Source organism: Phalangium opilio, unplaced genomic scaffold (genome assembly GCF_054372755.1).
Source record: "Phalangium opilio isolate 3A_F unplaced genomic scaffold, DU_Popi_V2 ptg000043l_1, whole genome shotgun sequence".
NCBI classification, from domain to species: Eukaryota; Metazoa; Arthropoda; class Arachnida; order Opiliones; family Phalangiidae; genus Phalangium; species Phalangium opilio.
The window spans coordinates 3,968,717-3,990,691 of NW_028324167.1; the positions used below are offsets into that span (position 1 = coordinate 3,968,717).

General features: G+C 40.2%; 3 protein-coding genes across 3 annotated transcripts; all 3 read left to right on the top strand.

Annotated features, from left to right (window-relative positions):
• The first annotated feature begins 395 nt into the window (after nt 1–395).
• On the top strand, nt 396–3,324 carry LOC149677706 (uncharacterized). Its single transcript, XM_089837377.1, has 3 exons — nt 396–440; nt 1,342–2,295; nt 2,581–3,324. Exons 1-3 carry the CDS (start codon nt 396–398, stop codon nt 3,322–3,324), a joined length of 1,743 nt encoding a protein of 580 aa, XP_089693503.1.
• Nucleotides 3,325–3,393: 69 nt separating this feature from the next.
• On the top strand, nt 3,394–5,441 carry LOC149677707 (uncharacterized). The gene is made up of 2 exons (XM_089837378.1): nt 3,394–4,395; nt 4,455–5,441. Exons 1-2 carry the CDS (start codon nt 3,394–3,396, stop codon nt 5,439–5,441), a joined length of 1,989 nt encoding a protein of 662 aa, XP_089693504.1.
• A 70-nt stretch (nt 5,442–5,511) lies between these two features.
• On the top strand, nt 5,512–6,102 carry LOC149677708 (uncharacterized). The gene has a single exon (XM_089837380.1). The coding sequence runs from the start codon at nt 5,512–5,514 to the stop codon at nt 6,100–6,102; it is 591 nt and encodes a 196-aa protein (XP_089693506.1).
• The last annotated feature ends 15,873 nt before the right edge of the window (nt 6,103–21,975 follow it).

Genomic DNA, 21,975 nt, shown 5'->3' on the forward strand with positions numbered 1-21,975 from the left:
TCGTCTGAAAAGGGCATTATACAAAAACGTGGTATAATACGACATTTTTTATTATACCCGCTTCAGACGAAGTGTAAAAACGTGGTATAACAAACCAAAGTTTTAGTTTCTTTCATAAATTGTGGTTAGTGACAAATTACATTGAATCTTCGTGTGAGACAATATCCACGGTTTATGAAAGAAACTTTGGTTTGTTATAACATTAATACCACCATCAAACGAGCTTTACGTGGTGTGCTAAACAAAAATGTTTTTTTTTCATAAATTGACGTTAGCGCCAAATTACATTGAATTTTTTTCGTGTCAAACACTAACCACAGTTTATGAAAATATCTTTGGTTGGCAACACAAGGTTTTTACACTTCATCCGACGAGGGCATGTCGCGGCATGATTCATGCTCTCTTCAGATAGCTGCAATCGCGGAATTGAAACGGACAAAGTAAGCAGTGCTCATTAGCCAAGGCTTAATATCTATATGGTTAAGAAAACGTTTTAAAAGATTTAAACTATTTATTGTAAGATATAAACTATGTGTCGCGTAATAGAGAAATAACATATGCTCTGCATAAAATTATATAATTTGTTACTAAATTTTGAATTTAAAATCGGAAGGAAATAAAATTAGAAGCTCCGTATTAAAACCACTTTCTTGTTTTTCGCGTCCAAAAAGAGAAATGACTGCGTTCAGCAAGCATCAACAATGCACCGATTTACTACGGCATTATTATTCTCTCTAACCTGCCATTTAACCAGTTTTTTGATAGGTCTAGCTGAACGTTTTCCAAAAAAAACTGCGAGAAATCGTTAGATGCTGCAGAGATTGTTTATTCGCTAATAAAAGTAGAGTTTAATGTTTGAAGCAACATATAAGGGAAAAAATTGGGAACCTGTTCAGTCTCTGATAAGAGAAACCAACTGAAACATAATACGATCTTACACTATTGTGTTTTACTGTTATCTTTACCTCTCCGTATATTGTTACAGTTTTAGGCGATATATTTTTTAATGTTATATTTAAAGCGTTGTCAAGAAATAAACTAATCAGTGTGTTTTCAAATATGGTCGCATTCATTTCATAACTAAATTACTCCTTATCAAAGTTCGAATGGTAGGTCACCGCGGCGTCTAGTCACGCACATTTTTGGTCCGTCGAGCCGGATTGTTCGAATCAGGCTTTATTTCCGTGGGACACTAGTTCACCGTGGGAAATCTACTGTTGCGACAAGTCCTAGAATATACTTGGTGTCGTCGTTCAATTTGGCAGGATGCCAGCGACAGCCTTGGGGAAAGCCGTAGCTGAGAGAACGAAAGGATAATTGGGTTTGGCTACGATCACGAAGAAAGTCCAGGGTCATTCTAAGATCCCACTCACTATCCATCAAGCAGAATTTTTCATCGAAGAAGCAGACAAAGCATGGGGGAACATTGAAGAAGCCAATGTGAAGATTACAACGTTAGATCCCGACAACCTTGAGGATTATGAATCAGTATGGAACAAGCTGTTTAACGATTACTCTGTGGCAAAGTGCGATCTTCGTGGTATCAAAGCCAGCTTAAATCCCAGCCCTTTCAGTTCAAGCCATCATACGGAGGTCAAGCTACCAAAGTGTCAACTACCACAATTCTCTGGCGATGTTCATGATTGGATTTCGTTTCGAGATATGTACATTACTGCAATTCATAACAATACGGATCTGTCCGAAGCTCAGAAGTTCACTTATCTCAAGTCCAGCTTGACAAGAAAGGCCGCTAAGCTGATCAAGTCACTTACGATTTCAGATGCCAACTACCGAATCGCCTGGGACACAGTTACAAACCGGTTCGAGAATAAACGCGAACTCTACTTCGCTATCATGCAACGATTTACCACGCTACCAACTGCGTCAACCAGCAATTCAAGCTCCTTGCGGTCAGTTGTGGATGGCGGAATGGAATGTACAAGAGCCTTGGACACACTAAACATATCGGACAAATGGGATTCGGTTCTAGTCTACATGATGACGCAGAAATTGGACCCGGCATCCAGGGAACAATGGCAGTTGAGCCTAAAAACTACGGAAATTCCGGCGTATCAAGACCTTTTGGATTTCATTGAGCAACGAGCACGTTCCCTGGCAGCCTCGTCGTCAGATTCCGGGACGAAAAAGAAAGACTCACTACACAGGGCAGTCAATCTTCACACCAGACCAAGGACTATTCCCGCCAATGGGGAATGTTCATTCTGTGCTGGAGCACATTTCAATTTCCGGTGTCCCAAGTTCACCGCCATGAAAACCGACGAGCGACGATCGTTGGTACAACAGAAGAAGTTGTGTTTCAACTGCCTGCGGACTAACCATAGAGCTCAAGAGTGTCAGCTGGGAAAAAATTTCAACTGCCTGCGGACTAACCATAGAGCTCAAGAGTGTCAGCTGGGAAAAAATTTCAACTGCCTGCGGACTAACCATAGAGCTCAAGAGTGTCAGCTGGGAAAAAGTTGCAAGACCTGCGGAAGAAACCATCATTCGCTTCTTCATCCCGACGAAACCACTAATCTCGGCAGTACTCAATCGTCTAACTCAACTCCAAATCCACCGTAGAGTCAAGTCCAGAATTTTTACTGCCAGGGATGGAATGTCTCAAGGTCCGACGCGTTATTGGCAACAGCAATCTTGCAAGTCAAGACCTCTCAAGGCGGATGTTTGCAGTTCCGTGCCCTATTGGATAGTGGGTCAACAGTTTCATGCATATCTGAATCCTGTATTGGACGGCTGGGTCTAAACCGAGAGAAAGTCGATAGCGAAGTAATCGGTCTGGGCTCAACACAGATCGGCATGACAAGGGGGCTTACGCAAGTCCACTTCAAGGCTCATTTTGATACGACGAAAGAGGAGAAATTTTGCGTAGATGCCTACGTGTTGAAGAAGGTCACGTGTCGTCTTCCGACCAGAAGTTATGACATTCGAGGCTGGCATCACCTGAAGCAGCTCCAACTTGCCGATCCTAACTTCAATATTCCCGGAGAAATTGACATACTCTTGGGAGCGGATATATTCTTCAAACTACTCCTCGATGGGAAACGAAATGGAGATCCGAAACTTCCCGACGCTGTTCACTCGAGGCTGGGCTGGTTGATATCAGGACCAGTCGACTCCATTCAACCCGGAATTCAAGTCCATCACGCAACGATTGGCCTTGAAGAAACGCTGAATCGGTTTTGGACCATCGAGCAAGTACCGAAACGGATGGCTATGACCCAAGAGGAGAGGCGGTGCGAAGAGACGTTTCAAGAGACTCATTACCGAGATCAAACTGGGCGATTCGTGGTTCAGATACCGATGTAAGAACCAAGGGTGCCTCTGGGATATTCAAGAGAAACCGCAAAGGGACGGCTGTTGCAGATGGAAAAAAAGATGAATGCTCGTCCTGAACTGAAATCTCTCTACCAGGGATTCATGGATCAGTATGAGTCCTTGGGGCATATGACGGAGGCGTGGCAACTACATTCATCCGAACAGCGCATCTTTATTCCACAAAATTACGTACTCAAAAATTGGGATATAACCAGTAAATTCAGAGTCGTTTTTGATGCCTCGGCCAAAACCAGCTCTGGTTCATCACTTAACGACGCTCAGATGGTTGGCCCGGTGGTTCAAGATTCGTTGTACGCTATAATACTGAGGTTCAGGATGAATCATTTCGCTTTCACAGCAGACATTACGAAGATGTATCGGCAAATCTGGGTGGCACCTCACCAACGCGATTTACAATGCATTTTAAGGAGACCGTCACCAACGTCACCCATTCGAGAGTACCAATTGAACACCATCACATACAGAACGGCGTCGGCGCCGTTCCTAGCGACTCGGGTTCTTCAGCAACTCGGCGATATGGAAACAGCCACGTATCCGTTGGGATCTAAGATCTTAAAGCAAGATTTCTATGTAGACGACGTCATGAGCGGCAGACAAACCATTGACGACACAAAGAAATCTATCTCAGAACTCCGTTCTCTAACCGATAGCGCTGGACTCATGCTCAGGAAATTTTCGTCAAACTCGTCTGAATGTCTGTCCGAGGTCCCAGCAGAACTTCGAGAAGTCAACGATGTACCTGTGGTGGATGAAGATGCACTAGTCAAAACTCTTGGGTTATACTGGGATACGAAACGGGATCAATTCCTATTCAAAATCCGAGTAACTGCCATTCCGCTAATACTCACAAAAAGGACGCTGCTATCCGAGATTGCTAAAATATACGATCCTAAGGGCTGGATCTCTCCTGTGGTCGTCCAAGAGATGATTCTAATGCAAGATGTTTGGAAAGAGAAGATTGCTTGGGATGAACAACCGTCGGTTTCCATTCGAAAGCAGTGGCAGGACTTCCAAGTATCCTTCGCTCAATTAATTCAAAACGTAAGACTGGATCGATGGACACATTATTCCGAGAAGATTACCGAGCTCGAGCTACATAGGTTCTCAGATGCGTCAGAGAAAGCGTATGCGGGTGTCGTCTATCTACGATCGGTAGACACCTTTGGAAACGTGAAGATATCGCTACTTACCTCGAAAACGAAAGTTGCTACATACCACGACTGGAACTCAGTGGGGCACTGTTACTCTCGGACCTTATGGAAACTGTCAAGGAATCGTTGAAAGTCTCGTTCGACCGGGTCCACGCTTGGACGGATTCTACGATAGTACTTTGCTGGCTTGCCTCATCTCCACGGCGTTGGAAGATGTTCGTGGCCAATCGTGTGTCTCGAATACAAGAAGTCATTCCCGGATCGAATTGGAGTCATGTACTGGGGACCGAGAATCCCGCCGACGTCGCGTCCCGAGGAATTGCAGAACATGAATTAAGCAATCATCCGCTTTGGTGGCGTGGACCATCATGGTTGTCGGACCTTACATTGAATCTTAACTCATCTGTCCAAGCCATGGATACTGACTCAATAAACACGGCCAAAATTGAAGAAAGGGTTACCATTGTCGTCGCAAGAACCCATGTAGTCAACATGGCCATGCTCACGAGATACTCAACGCTACTGCGACTTCGCCGTATTACGGCATGGATCTATCGATTCTTCAACAACTGCGCCATCAAGCATGAAATTCAAGTTAATCAACATTCAGCAGCTTCCACTCGGATTACTGGTCCACTCACAACTGCGGAATTAGAGGTGGCGACGGTGGTTTGGGTCAAGACGGTACAGTCATATTCATTTGCCAAAGACATCGAAGACTTACAAGAAGGAAGGTCCCTGTCGCATAAAAGCAAGCTGTTAAGTCTACGACCAGCATTGGATACAAATGGGCTACTACGTGTTGGAGGACGTTTAAATCAAGGAGATTTCGGACACGATATGAAGCATCCAATTCTACTTCCAAGACACCACCGATTGACTGAAATGGTGATACAAAAGCACACATACAGCATCTACATACGGGAGCCCAACTAGTACAGAGCATAATTTCAATGAAATACTGGATTATTCGAGCTAGAGATGCCATTCGACATCAAATTCGGAAATGTGTTACATGCACGAGGTACCGCAAGCACCGCATTTTGGAGGCATATGGGAGGCAGGCGTGAAATCCATGAAACATCATTTGCTCAGAGTAGTGGGTCAGACTCTCCTAACGTTCGAAGAATTCACAACCATTACAACTCAGATTGAGGGATGTCTCAACTCTCGGCCGCTGACACCACTCTCGTCTGACCCAACAGATCTCCGAGCACTCACCTCTGGGCATTTCTTGATAGGTGATTCGCTCCAGTCAATTCCGGACCCAAACCTTCTGCACCTGCCTATCTCAAGTCTTGGTCGATGGCAGTTACTACAAAAATTGAAACAAGACATCCATAAACGTTGGCTACGAGAATACGTGACACGATTGCAACAACGTCCCAAATGGATGAGTCCACAAAGAAATATTGTAGTCGGCGACATCGTCCTGATCAAGTCTGACGTTGCTTCTCCCACTACCTGGCCGTTAGCTAGAGTTGTACAAATCCATCCAGGACTCGACCAACTAACCAGAGTCGTGACCCTGCGAACAAGCAAGGGCGAAATACAGCGACCCATTGTGAAGCTTTGCCTACTCCCTTTGGACCAATGAAACTCGAGTGAAGATACTACCGACCTTCATAATTGATATGGGATATCAAAGCCGGAGAATGTTTAGTCGCTGATAAGAGAAACCAACTAAAACATAATACGATCTTACACTATTGTTTTTTACTGTTATCTTTACCTCTCCGTATATTGTTACAGTTTTAGGCGATATATTTTTTTATGTTATATTTAAAGCGTTGTCAAGAAATAAACTAATCAGTGTGTTTTCAAATATGGTCGCATTCATTTCATAACTAAATTACTCCTTATCAAAGTACGAATGGTAGGTCACCGCGGCGTCTAGTCACGAACAGAACCGATATATTTTTATTGCTTTTCTTGAATTAGAATTTAAAAGAAACCACATAATGGTTTTAAAACTGGCAGTTTAACAAGTTTGTCCGGTTTCAAGCGACTTCTCACGGTAAAAATTAATAAACATATATCTTAACTAGATTTCTGCTGGATAATGGATAGTGTAATTATTTGAAGTAAATTTTTCCCTCTGATTTAATTAATTGAATTGCAAGTGAAATTTAAATTTTGTAGAAGGGAAATTATCATTTCTCAACAATTTTCCTTTTCATATAATCATTAGACCAACACAAGCGCGGGCGCTCGCTCCTCTGCTTCTGATTCTGATATAGTAAGCAATAAGTAAACAAAGCTAAGTAAAACCTATCACCAAAGGTAAACGTTTCCTAGATTATACAAAATCCCCCTACTGCTCTGTCATAATCTCCCATCATAGTGAAAATAAGAAGGTAAAAATACAATATAAAAATAATCTAAAAAAACTAGAGGCTTCCTAATCAGCAGAGCGAATGATAGTCTAATTAGGTCCTTGACTTTCATTCATTGCAGGGTTACAAATAGGTTGAGTTGTGAGTGAAAATAACGTAGAAAGTTGCTGCTAATATGAAACCATTTTTGATTTGGAATTGTTAATTGGTGTTGCCGCTGACATTCGCTATTGCCTTTCAGTTTGACAGCACGTGATCCTAGCAGAACATTCATTACCACAAACTTAAATTTTGCGCCTTTTGAATATTGGTGAAAATGCTTTCTAGTGAAAATTTAAATAATTGTAGGTATGAAGTAGGAAAATGGAGTCTTTTATCTTTATTTACTTCCGAAACAATATTAAAACCTTTTTCAAAAAATATTGATGTTTACATTTATTTAGTTCCAATATAATATTACACCTTTTCCAAAGTTAATTTTACCCTAACTATACTTCGTAAAATTTAATTTAACGGTTTATGTAGTGTTGATTTACTTTAATACGAGTTGCAATAAAATATTAAATTTAATTGTATTCTGGTTTGAGATTTGGAAATGTTTTAGCGTGTGTTTAAATTTCATAACAATTTTTCCGTCATTGTTGACACAGGTCACCAAAAAACTATTATTTTGGATTAATTTCACGTTAATTATATTTATTAAGCTCTCTTACTAGAGTTAATTTAGTTTATTACATAAGTTGAACAAGAAATTCTCCTTAAACGCAAAGCTTAATAGAGCGTTTGATCCTAGCGTAACATTCATTACCGCAAACTTTTAAATTTTGCGCCTTTTGAATATTGGGCAAAATGCTTTCTAGTGATAATTTAAATAATCGTAAGTATTAAATAGGAAAACGGAGTCTGGGTGAAAGATAAGTGTAGTTTCAACTTTAATCTGTTAGTTAAATTTAGACTAATACCAATATATTGGTTTAGCCAAATATCGGTAGCGATGGGCCAATACCAGTTTAAACCAATTCCAATAATATATCAGTTTAGTCAAGTAAAGGTATCGGCGCAACACTATCCTGAATATTATTATAAAACAGTTATAGCAACGGCTGCGGAGCTTCTGAAATTTTGAAATATTTTCAAATAAATTAAAGATAAGTTCTTCAAGTAGCAGTTCTTTTTCTAAAACATACCTTCGCTTCGCTATCCTAAAGATCAACAAGCATCACTATTTTTAACAATAACCTAAACTGTGAACCTTCAGTTCAAGAAATGAGAGCCTAAGCCAAACAAGACGCTGGAGGCTCTGAAGCTGGGGGTTCCCGCCGTCTAACGACTACGAGAGTCGAGAAAAACTACGTACGAAATCTAAGCCTTGGTCTTCCAAAAACCAATATCAAATAATATAATGAAGTCAATTACCTTTAGTTTTATAACTGGATTGCTTTTTTCAACCAAATTTCGACCTAATAGCAAAGGGTGTTACAGAAAATTTATAAAATGAAATAAACCTTTTAAGGCGGTAAAATACTAAAAAGCGTCGACTCAGTGTGTAGTTCCAAAACAAGTTCAACCATGGAGGCTGTATCTTCATAAGATTATATAAAAAAGGACTTGGTTTTCCCAAGCCCAAAAAACAAAACGATAAGAGTTTTTTCCAGTTGACTGAAGCTCGGATATTTTTCTATATAATTTTAAAGACAATCCGTATTTTACTACTCTTTAGAATTTAATTCAATCTCCTGATTTTACTGGTAATGGATTTATTTCCTATAAATTAATTGAAATGAAAAATTACTTATCTCAGATTTTTCATGATAAAATTTTACGAAAATGGAATTGTTGTTGAAAAATCTGAGATAAGTAATTTTTCATTTCAATTAATTTATAGGAAATAAATCCATTACCAGTAAAATCAGGAGATTGAATTAAATTCTAAAGAGTAGTAAAATACGGATTGTCTTTAAAATTATATAGAAAAATAAAATATCCGAGCTTCAGTCAACTGGAAAAAACTCTTATCGTTTTGTTTTTTGGGCTTGGGCAAACCAAGTCCTTTTTTATATAATATCTGTCCCTTCAGTCTACATTTGTATTAATCTATTATAAAACAATTTTTTGCCTGAAATGCGAAGTTTTTCACTTCTAGGACGAGGTTAAAAATGGCTCTACTTTTCTACTAATTCTTATAAGATACGGCTCACAATTCGTTTTAGAACACGAGATTTATGGTCAACTTCAAAACCAACATCCTGCCACGATTTTTAAACTATCAAAGCCGTATCTTTTACAGTCCACTTTACGATTGCAATTATCCATGACATTGCGTTCACTGTCCTTGTACGTTTACAGTGAGTGGCACCGTGGCCAATTATTTTAATTAAAATACCTAGGCCACAGGACCAGTTTTAAAAAAATCCTTATTTCCAACACTGATCCATCTATCCTTCAAGCTTTTACAATCACCCATTGCATAGACTCACTCAATAGTCTGCCTAAGCATGGATTTATAATAGAAGCTTACGCTTCCTTGATATTTCACTCACCTTAAAACGCGCACAACATTTATTCCTCGTCTGAAATAGTACCAGCCTGGCAAGCGCGTTTGTGACGTAGAATTTGAGGCAAATTCAGAGGGGGGTTGAAGTTTTTCACGTGATCGAGTAGTAATTTTTAATAGTGCGCGCGAAATTATTTTTAGAAAAGCGCGCGCGCACGCGCGCCGAAAGAAAAAGTTTGCCTCAATTTCTACGTCATCAGGCCCCCCAGTCCCCACCCGCGCGAATTTTTATGACATAAATGTGTTTAAAATCAAAATGCCCTACTGAAGGCTACAGTGAAATATCCATGAAGCGTAAGCTTCTATTATAAATCCATGGCCTAAGTAAGGCAACTTAAGCCTTGGTCGAAACTAAAATCTAAAATATAAATTAAAAAGGTATCTTAAGTATAGAATTTCAACCGAGACACATAATAAAACGAAAATTAGACCCGCCAGAGAAATTTTTAATAAATATAGTGTTATATTTATTGAAAAATATCAAGTTAAAGTTTCAAGGCGGTGAAATGGCAAATTAGCGTCGTCTATTGTAGAGTAATGAACAACTAGCGTCGTCTGCTGTAAAATAATCTTTTGAGGTACTTACATTTTTAATTAAATTAACATACTTAGACTTAATTAATTTTGATGAAACTTGAAAAAGGCACACCTTGAATAGTTACTTGTTAATTTGAAAGTATTCCGAAACGTAACTTCGCTTTAGTTTTTAAATGATTCGATGTGCAGGAGCACCAAAAACCCCATGTTATTCCTATGGGAAAATCGGCGAAAATCTGTGAATTTTCATTTAACATTAAGGGAGGGTGTGGGATCTTATCTAGAAGGGCCTACCGGCCCTCTAGAATACAGGCTCTATGCATAGCCCACTCGATCACGCGCGTCACGACGCAAGCTGCTCGCGCTTTAGCTATACACGAGCAGCGCAGCGTCCGGGAGCGCGGATCGAGTGGGCTATGCTCTATGGTTCAACTTAACTTGTTATCATGCACAAAGCTAGGCCCTCCCTTGTTCTCAATCTGGTTGAAAATTGAAGAAATGGGTATCAGCGCGCTAACAGGTTAACCTGACGTATAACTCAAGAGCCATACTTCCGTAATTAACTAAAATTAACATACTTAGACTAAATTGTTTTTGATGACACTTGCAAAGGCACTCCCTGAATACTTAATTGTTAAATTAAGAGTATTCCGAAAAGTAACTTCGCTCTAGTTTTTCAGTTAGAGGTGGTTAAATATCGCGAAAAACCCCATGTTAATCTCCATAGGAAAATTGGTAAAAGCATGTGAGTTTTGCTTTAACGTTACAAAAGAGTATCAAGTCATATCTACAAGGGCCTACCGGCCCTGTAAAATAGCCGGTTTTTAATTCTCACCAGGTGCCAATGATAACTGCTACGAAGATAAATTGTTTGTCAAATTGCTGGTAGAATAAATGATTGATTAAATCACACGATCACAAAACCCTGTCACCAAACAAACCAGAGCTGTGCTAATTATCTGGCAATTAATTAAATTGGAATTAGCAATTGGACAATTATGACTTAATTAGCAATTAGGCATAGAGGCTAATTAAATCCCTTTACACACTGATAAACAAATAAACCCTGTCAACTCCACTCTTGGACTACGGGAGCATGTTGTGGCGTTTGTTTTAACTAAAAAGAGGTAGATATTTTTTTTAAATCAGGAAATAACAAGTTTCGGCTCTTTTACAAAAACATGATAATTAGGAAATTTAATTTTACTGAGCTTAGCAGGCCAGTTAGCTACACCTTTTCGACCCTGGGAGCATCTAGTGGCGAAACCACACCATTTATTTGCTTTAAAATTCGACAAAATTTCATTGAGTTATGAAGATTGAAGAAATTGATTAACGCGAGTTGATAAAGAAATTGTTTAATTTATTAATATTTGCTTACAGCAATTAATGATACATTCATATTAGTATAAATTGTTTATTTGTGTTAATAGGAGTTAAAGGGATAAGAAAATGTCTTTATGAAATATATTTGTAGCTTTAAACGGGTCAACCATTTTTTAGATAACTGGAAAACTAAATGGTTGCAAATCAAAAAGAATGGAATAAGGATGGTAAAGTTAGTTTATTTTTTTCAAAAGATAACAAAATGGTTGGGAAATCATTTCCTATGTTCAAGGGGTAATGAAATGACTGGTAAACCTTTTCTTCAGTTAAAGGGATAAAATTTATTAAAATGGACTAATTAGAACGAACATTATTTTTTTAAAATGGATCAAAAAGAATGGAATAATGATGGGAAAGTTAACTGAATTTTTAAAAAATAACAACATGGCTGGGAAAATGAGTCTTCAATTCAAGGGATAAAGAAATAACTGGGAAACGTTTTCTTAAAAGGGGCTAACCAGCGCTGTTGGGGTGAAGTCGCCCTTAGTTCAGGGGGAAAACACCCAGATCTTTGACCATAAGGAATGGCGCCACCGTCGCGGTGGGTGGGTAAGCAATATGCCAACCAACAGTTTGAAAGAAATTAAAAGAACATCAGATAAAAACACAACCCCCTAATCAATCAAACAATAAAATAAAACCTCTACTCCCTAAAATACTAAACAACTCATACTCATACAAAAATACTTGCCCCGTTATTAATAAATACAAAGCCCCAACAGCTCCGGCCAGCCCCTTAAGTTCAAGGGATAAAATTTATTAAAATGGATTAATTAGAACGGACCATTAATCTATTAAATAGATCAATAATGATAAAAAAATTATTTGGTTCAAGAGATAACCATTTTTTAGTCAAGGAATAACGTAATTGCGGGTCAATAGTTTCTTAAATTTAAGGTATTACAAAATGGCTGCGAAACCATTTCTCCGGTTCAAAGGATAAACAAATGACTGGGGTAACCATTTCTTATATTAAAGGAAATAAAAAAATTTCTAAAATGGATTAATAAGAATGGAATATTAGTTCTTTAAATTGAATTAAAAAGAATGCAATAATTATGGATGAAATTGATTTATTTGGTTAATATATTAATAATTTTGTGACAAAAAAATTGAATGAAGATTAATATGGTGATAATGCTACAAAAAATACGAAAAAATATATATTAATTATCTTAAATGAAAATTTTTTATTGAAGATTTCAGGATGTAAAAATAATTAAAACTTAAGGCTTTTAAGAGATTAATGAAAAAAACCCGATAGTTACTTCTTTTCCTGTGCCCCAATTTAATAAAAGTGTTAACTTTTTTAAATGCGGCTTAATATACTTACAAAATATTTACAATGCGGTTTCCATGTTTGTACCCTCTTGTGGTGGGGTGGTTGGGTTGGTGGTGGTTTGGTTTGTGGTAATAGAGTTCGTGGTGGTGGTGGTGGTGGTAGTTGGGTTGGTGGAGGTGGAGTTGGTGCCCATTTCTACCGGTAAGACCGCCAACGCGTCGTCTACTATATGTAACCGTATATAAGTCAACTATATATGCTTGAGTCTTTAACACCTTTGGCTGTTTTGCGTGCGATGTACTTTTTTATAATTCATTTTGGTCTCACATGCAGAGATTCTGTGTCCTACAATTTCAGTCTAATATCCCCTTTTCTCTAGATACTTGTACTATTGGGTCCGTCCCGCTGCTGGCAGTTAGAGATGGTGGTACCAAGGACAGAGGTGTCCCCAAGAAAGCTTGAGCGTTGGAAGAGGCTGTTCTACAGTCTGCACTGGAATCGTTCGAGATAGTCGGATCTGATTCTGGTGTCTTGTGATGCTGCCCCCTGGAACATCAATGCGATACATCATTTGGCCCCGGTGGGCGGAGATTGTGCCTGGGAACCATCTCGGGCCTTTGCCGAAATTTCTGGCAAAAACTTTGTCATCCAGCTGGAATTTCCTCGTATTCGGCGCAGAGAGTGGAGTCGTTAGAGTTTCCTGAGCGGACGAGAGTTTGTGTGGATGGCAAAGATCCAAACGGGTCAGATTTGTGCGGCCCCTAAACATGATGTCAAACGGAGATTTTTCATGGACCACTGGGGCGCGGCGATGGTTCGTGAGAATGTGAGCTAGTCTGCAAGCTAAAGTGCCAGTTGTGAAGGTGTCTAAACCCAGATTAATGACGTCTGTGGAATCTGTGGTTCTACCGTCTAGTTTGCGTAAACTGCTTTTCACGGTGCGTACACTGCGCTCGGCTTGTCCATTGGAAGAGGGATGGTATGGGGCAGTGAGTTTGTGACGAATGCCATAGTGAGATATGAAGTGCTTGAACTCCAGGCTGGAAAAGCATGTCGCTTTATCGGTTACCAAGGTTTCCATGATCCCGAATCTCGCAATGTGTGCTTCTGTGCTCGTGGTACGAGTGACTTCAGCTTCAATCCATTTTGAGTGAGCGTCTGAGTGAAGGAGAATAAATTTCCCGTCGATGGCACCAGCAAAATCTGCATGAGCACGTTCCCATGGTCGTTGAGCGAGTTTCCAAGGGGTGAAGTTCGCAGCCGGCATTGGTGCCTCTTGTTGGCATGCGGTACAACCGTGGACTAGGGTTTCCAGATCCCTATCTATGTTGGGCCACCATATTCTTGCTTTCATTTTTACGATACCCAGATGAGAGCTATGAAGTTCGAGTAACATAGCTTTGCGATAGCAATGGGGGATAATCATTCTGTTTCCTAAGAGGATGATGTTATGAAAATTTGAAAGCTCGTGACGTCTTCGTTGATATGATAGCAAGGCTTGGCCAATTTTTCCGAGTGGCCAACCTTGAAGCATGTGTTTGCGTACCAGTGTTAGTTCTGGGTCAGATTGCGTGGAGTGGTCCAATTCTTGGATAGTCAATGGAACCGAAGTGAGAGTTCGCACCAAAAAAACGTATTCCGCGGGTGCGGGAGTATCTTCTGGCGTGAAGGGTAACGGCGAGCGACTGAGCGCGTCTGCGTTTTGGTTCAATAAATGAATTCCTGTGGCCACTGGACGTTGCAGGATGTTCAAGGTGGAAAATAACCATTGTCTTCCGCAAAGGTTAGGTCCTTGCCCTTGACTACGACTAATGGTAGTGTGGCCGTAATACCCTTATAATCCACTTCAATGAGTAGCTTGCCGAGGACAGGGACGGTGTCTCCGGAATAGGAACGTAGTGTGATAGAGAAAGGTTCTAGGTTACCTTTATTTGGAAGCGAGTGATAGTCGTTTTCCGTGAGCATAGTGTATCCGGACCCTGTGTCAATTTCAAAGATGGTAGGTGTCCCCTGCAATTTGCAAATGATCTTCGCTGGTGGCGGAATATCTTCGTCTTCGTGGAGGAGATTAAGATTGGCGGATTGTTTGTCATCCGCCGGAGCAATTGACGCAGTGAGATGGTAGATTTGGCAGTCATATTCGTGAGAGTTGGGTGGAATATGAACTGGTTTTTCCTGTATCACAGCTGGTACTTGATTGGTGAGTAGTTTAGTGTCTGTATCGTCTTGTTGAATATGATGAGCAGAATGACGTGAGTTACGAGAATTTGGGAGTGTCGTTTTCGATCTCGAGTTGTGAGTGAGTGTTTTATTGATTTCGAGTAAGCACGCTAGCGCAACGTGACCTTGTTTGTTACAATGGGCGCATGTGGAGGATGCGTACCGACATTCGGTGCGGTTGTGCCCTATGGATGCGCATAAGATGCAGGAATTGTCATCTGGGCGGAATCGACCGTTAATTACCTTTCCTCTAGGCCTGGGTACGGTAGAGGTGGAGTTGATATTTGAATCTGTGTGAACCCGTCCTTGTCGGAAGTTGGGTTTGCGGTCGCCTTGACGCTTCTGGCTTTGCGTTATTTGATGTATTCCAGAATTGGAATTGACCCCTGATCCATTATTTTTCTGAAGGATTTGGGTGTTTACCATCGCAACTAGAAGTCTCGTTGCGCTATCATCTTCAGCAAATAATCGCTGCTGCATGATTTCGTTATTGATGCCGCAGACTAATCGATCTAAGAGTAAATCATCGAGAACAGTTCCAAATTCACAATGCTTACTTAACTTGCGGAGCTCAGTGATGTATTGAGATACTGTTTCACCTTGCTTTCTTGAACGACTGTTGAAGTGGTACCGTTCAATAATTCGCGATGGTTTAGGATCGAAATGGGCCGAGAGCGATGCGGTCAATTCGGCGTAGGTTTTCGTACCGATAGCAGCTGGGTGATACATTTCGACAAGAAGGTTATGTGTATGAGCTGATATAGCCGTGCGGAGGATTCCGGCTTTCTTTGGAAGGTCTGTGATTTCGTTGGCGATGAAATATGCTTCAAGACGTGGTGCATATTTGGTCCAAACATCCCTTGTATCGTCAAACATTGGCAACATACCGAAGGTTCCCATGGTTAATCTGTTGAGTAGGATTATTGCGAATATCTATGGGATATGTTGTTTGTTGTTTTATTTCTGATAGCTACGGACGCGGCGTGGACGTTCGTAGTTTTGTGTATTAAGATATACGTGTACGATCGCACGTGGATACGAAATAACGGGCGTTACGGGTTTCTCAGGTCCTGAGGAAGTTAATTTACTTGAAAATAAATGTCGTACTTGAAAATTGAGTCCGTTGCAAAGCGATGAAATGTTCCATGAGGATTAGCGTTGTGTGTGCGAGAGATGTGTGCACGCGAGATCCCTCGTTGTGAAAAATTCGGGCCTTGGCTCTTTGTAATATTTCCTTTAATATTTATTGTGGGTGATTGCAATCGTTGAATAGATGCATCCCATCTCCGTTTCCATTTGTAGTGTTCAAATCCGGGGTAAATAATTAGTCGGGATAATCATACACTTAAGATTTATTCTTCATTTAATTAAGGTTGGTTATTACATAATTCAGGATGGGAGTAAGGCGGTTACGTTACCTTCCAGAGCCGGGGAGAGAGCGAGAGTGATTTCCCGTCGGGAAGTAGGCTCGAGCCTTTTATTAGTGAGACTAGCGCCATCTATCTCTAGTATGGAATAGTTTACATGTGAATATGACATGTGGGCACGCATCATGTCCAATTTTCGTTTGTAACATGGGCAGGTGAGGTCGTAGGTCGAGTGATTAGTATCGAGCTTGTCAACGCGAGTGCTGTTGGCTGCGGAACAAGAACGGCAGTAGAGAGTGGAGATTTTGCATTCTTTGTAGTAGTGAGGACCGCTGCAAAGAGTGCAAAGTTGTGTGCTATTACATTTTTGACTAACATGTCCCAAAAGTCCGCACTTATAGCAGCGCGGAACGTTTAGATACTCTTTGACATAACTGCTCGTCCAGCCGACCTTTATTTTTCGGAGTTTTTCATCATGGAAAAGGCCAATGAGTGCTGAATAAGACCCAATTTTGGTGTTGTCTTTACCACGAAGGCTATAGTGGACTCGCAGATCCGATGTGCTGATGCCGAGGTCATTCTGGGCGACAATGGTATCGAAGATCTCGTCTTTGGAAATGGAATTGTCCACTCCAATGACAAGGAGCATAGGGTTGTTAGAAATGGGGGTGGACGTGGTCACTTTGGCTTTTAGACCTTCAAAACGTTCCTTATTTGCATTTATAAATAGAAGCCAGTCGGCTTGTTTGGTAGCATATTTAAAGGAAGTAGGGTTACTATTTCTTACAAGGCTTAGGTGAAATCTAATATACCTATGATCGCTACAGGATATCTCACATCCAGGATTTCCCAGTCCTGAAGGATATCCAGCAGGGCATCAGAAATCATAATTATATCTATCCAACTTTCGCCATTGGAGGTCGAGAAAGAAGTATTGCTATTATTGCTGACATGCATTCCCAGAGTGTTACAAAAGTCAACGACTGCGTTACCCCTATCGTCCGTTCGAGGAGAACCCCAAAAAGAGTGTTTCGCATTAAAATTCTCACAAATTAAAACATTGGGGTGACTTAAAAAAAATAAGTGGGAATTTAAATCTACCAGGATAGGAAGAATATCCTGTGAGGGTGGAGCATAAAGAGAAACCATGACAAATTCCTTTCCCTGAAATTTTAAATTGATCGCGACATAAAGCTCCGTAATAACATCTAAATCTGTATTTACGCATAAAATTGCTCACTTTGGCCTACCTTGAACGGGTACCTAGTGAGAGACTCCAAGCCTACCCTCTAGTATATACGGTTCCTGTACGAATACCAAGTTAATAGATTGAGCTAAAATCTGCTGTCTCAACTGATCAGCCGCAGCCTTCGATCCTTTAAGATTAATTTGTAGAAACTTGAGGGGCAAAACCTTACCATTATTATTAAATAATTGCCTAGGGGGATCGAACGTCTTGTCAACCATATTTTGCGCTTTTCTATATTGAACCGCATCTAAGTAACCAGGACAGTTAATATCGAGCGCCCCATGCCCTAAGCGATACTATGTGTTCTTAACGGCGTTACTATGCGCGCAAATCCTGCAGTGCTTATCGTTTGCTTCACACACATCAAATTTGTGTTTTCCCCCGCAAAGAGTACAAAATTGCTCCTTGCTCTTGCACTTATTTAACGTGTGACCAAAAGCGCAGCACATAACAGCGAGGAATTCTTAAATATTCTCTTATAATGATAATAATCTAAGCTTTGTCTATGAAGGGATTTCCACACTAAGCCTGTGGCTTGTTTACAGGTGGGTCCCTTTACAATGAATAGAGGGGTGGTGGCTAGCCCCTATGCCACAGCTAACCTACAGCGCCCTATATTAACTATTACCGTTATAGCTACTATTTCCCATCCAAGTTTTACCTTTCCTTACTCAATTAAGTACTTCAATTTATCTGGCTCTATTTCAAAAAACAAAATTGATTTTAAGGTTACGCGCACCGTAGTTAAAAATATATTTTAGATCTGCGTATTCTACGTTACCATTACTTTGAACAACAATGGCATCAATCAGTACTACTTTTGACACATCTTCACTGACGTCCTTAATAATAATTTTAGGGTTATGTTTCGTCGAGTTATAAATTAAAACTACAGTATTAATGTCCTCATCGCTATGTATTTTATCCGTAAGTGTTTCAAGATCCTTAAGTGATCCGAGATGAATAACTACCCAATTATTCCTCCCGGCTCTAAGATGCTTAATAGTTACCCCTAAACTAACAGGAATTATCTTTTTCTAAAGGAGTTTTATAATGTCCTCGAAACTTAGAATACTATCAACCGCTTCCCCGGGGGACTCAGCGCTTTCTTCAGTAGCAATAATACTAGATTTCACTTTGGTATAGACCATCAACGTGAAATCCTCCATCATTAAATGAGTTGTAGGTCTACGCCCCTCTTTGTTATTATTATCTGTATTCCTACGCTTATTTCTATTTTCCATTTCATGTTAAAGATGTCGTTGTTATTGTTACGTTGCTCCTTATTGTAATTGTTATTATAAGATTTTCCTTATTATTTTTACCATTTTTACATTCCTCTGTTCTTTACTCACATAAACTCGAGATGTAGTTGGAGTGTTAAGATTGGAAGTTATATTCTTACGCTTACGTTTAGCATCAAGTTTGAAACCTTCACTGGCCTACTCTTGAGAATTAATCCCCGCTCAGAAAATGGACTATCTGATATGTTAATAAATTCTTTAACAATTTCAGGTCTAATTTTGTTAGCGGACGCGTGCCTAATCCTTGTTAGAAGTGCCACCTGACTCTCTAGTTTTTCAATTTCTTAGGTCTGCGCCTTGAATGGAGTAAAACGTTCCTCAAAGATGGTTAGTATATTCGACCCTATAGCTTTCGGGATCTTTTTTTATATTCGGAGTTAGTCATAATAGTGTGTAATCTACTCATCGAATCGGAAACTAAACTACTATATTTCCCTGTGCTTGAAGCCACATGACAACCTTGCTCATTAAGATCTAACTTGCGGTTTTTCGTTACGCTCGGAGAGAGAAGACCCGAACTCTCAAATTAGCCGTATCGTCGGCTTTAGAATTATCAATCAAGTTTCCAGAGTTTAACCCACCCGGATTGGGTGAGGTTTTTGCACTCTCCATCGTAAAATATTTTAAGTTTCATAAGGGATACTCCCCACACACCACCGAGCCCAACAAGGGGACCTTAAAGTTTAAACCTAAGGCCAGAACTATATCACCTATATACTCGGGCGCAACCCACAGAGGGAGGACACCCGATTGACCAACGCCCTTGGAAAGGCAAGCAGACTGATCCACTACGGTCACAGTGAACCCCCTGTCTTCCACAACCTCAAGGGCGAAAGAGGAATGTTGCCCAGAGATCCCCGCGGGAAACCCCCAAAACTCAGCCCACAGGTACCCTTTTGCCTGGCATACAGGACGCCACCCACGGCAAACGGGCAGGCAAGGCAACGCGCCAAGCTAAAGTGATTATAAAATCAATGAATAACCCCTTGTACTAGTTATAAAAGCAAATTAAAATAATAAAATCAATAACTTAAAAAAGGGGATAAAATTAACAGACTAAAACTAAAATAACAGTAAATTTAAAACTAATAAAACCCAATAAACCCTAAAAGCGTTGAAACCTAAAATCTTAAAATTACTAGCATAAAATATAAGCCCTCATCTTGCTGACGTACCAGAAAGATGACCAAACTTGATCATTTAGAGGAAGTAAAGTCGTAACAAGGTTTCCGCAGTTGAACATGAGGATGGATCATAATCGAAAAATTGCAGTTCAGAAAAGGTTTAACCGACGCCATTGTATGGGTACGAGTTTTTATTAAATCGCGATACTCGGCGAAAAAACTTTTCAAAATTTTTTGTATCTTCTTAGGAAGAAGGGTTACGTTTCGATCTTTACCCAAAACCCCCACCGGTTAGGGTTCGACGGTAAATCCGTTCACGACCTACCGACGATGCGATTTCGTTTGCGACATAGCAGTGCCTACACGACTCGAGAGGCGACGTAAATTCTCTTACGGCGTCGACGAATGATTAACGGGTGTACAGATTGAAGTTTGGATTCACCCTCGTGATGCTCCCATCGAAAGTCCCTGGCTGGCTTTGCTGAGTCGTGATTGCCGTCGAACGGATCGCGACGAGTAGAAATCGCACTTTGGTGGAAATATAAAAATGTCAGCGGACCCGACTGCTCGAGTGTGGAATCTTTCGTGTCGGAGCGCATGTAAGATAGAGGGTTCGGGCAGCGGACGTCAACTGCACGGCAGCTCTATCGATTATTCCATTCCATTTTCGCGTGTTTACCCTTTTTCTGCGGTGAAGTCCCGGCACTGTTTGTATAACCTCTATCATAGGGCGTTACCAAGCGTCCGCCTATCTTAACAGAAAGCGCTAGAGAGGGTGCATCCAGTATAGTGCAATTCAAGATGGCGGCCACTGAAGGTCGAGGAGTCGGGTTTTCCCGCTCTCCTCTCTTTACCTGTCAATATTTGATTGTATAGGCTTATAACAAAAGATGGTTTTGTAGGAATAAAGACCATAATATAAAGTGGAAATTATTATTGACAAATTTATTCTAAACGTAATAAAACTAATTGCAATTAACATACACAAAAAATGTCTGCAGACAAAACCCCAAATTAATTAAAAATACAAAAATTTTATATATATATATATATATATATATATATGCAAATTAATTTTACAAATTTACTTAAGATACCCGTAAGGGGTTGTGGTGTAATCTGGGAAAACTCTTACTTATCGACGACGGTTGATATGTTTCAGTTTGATCAATGGTAATTAAAGTGTGATTAGGTAATCGTCGGATTTGGGGGCCAATCGGTACTTGTACAGAGTTCATTTCTGGTTTACCATCGTTGTTTACACCTAACAACTTTTTCATTATATCGAAATTTACGTGGTTCTCAGTAGACGAATTTAAATAAAATCCTTTAACTTTAATTATGTTAGTGATTTTTTCTGTTGCGGGGTCGTAAATATTCATCGAATAATTTTTTGCTCCTGCGCTTCCAAACTCAGAAATATAGGCGTCTTTGCCGTATGGTTCTAACTCATTCTTTCACTCACCAAGATAATATCCTGTAGGAAGTATAGGGACTCCATCTGGCGAGAGGTAGATAAGGCTGTCCGTATCCATATAAAAACATAGGTCTCCCACCATCTCGAGATGTTTTAAAAGATGAAGGCGTGCCATAGTCGTAGTATAGCACGCTATAACTACGTTTGTATGCTTGTGAGCTATCTCGTTTTCCGCAATGTCTGTTGATTTGACTAGAATAGTATCATCGTTTAATGTCAGTAGACTTTTAACCTCTTTGTCTGGGTTAAGAAGTAACTCGTATAGAGCTTTTGCGTCTTTAATTATATCTGTTGAGGTGTGTCTCGTGTTTTGTCCAAACTTCCCCCAAAAAGAGTTCAACATTAGCTTACTCAGGCATCTCAACCCCTCGTTCTTTTCAATTTTATCTATATCTAAATCTATCCCCTCGACTTCTTTGTAGTTCCTGACGTACTTTAATGGTGACGCAATCAGCAGGAAAACCGCTAGCCAGAGTTTTATACTCCAGAAAGGCGTTTACATAGTCTTTAAAAAGACCACCTTGTTTGGTCTCGGGATCGTATTGTGTTATTTTGTAGGACCAGGCTTCATACATCCGCGTGATTTTGTATCCTCGCTCCACGGCGTATCTTAGTTCATCTGTTACCCAGGTAC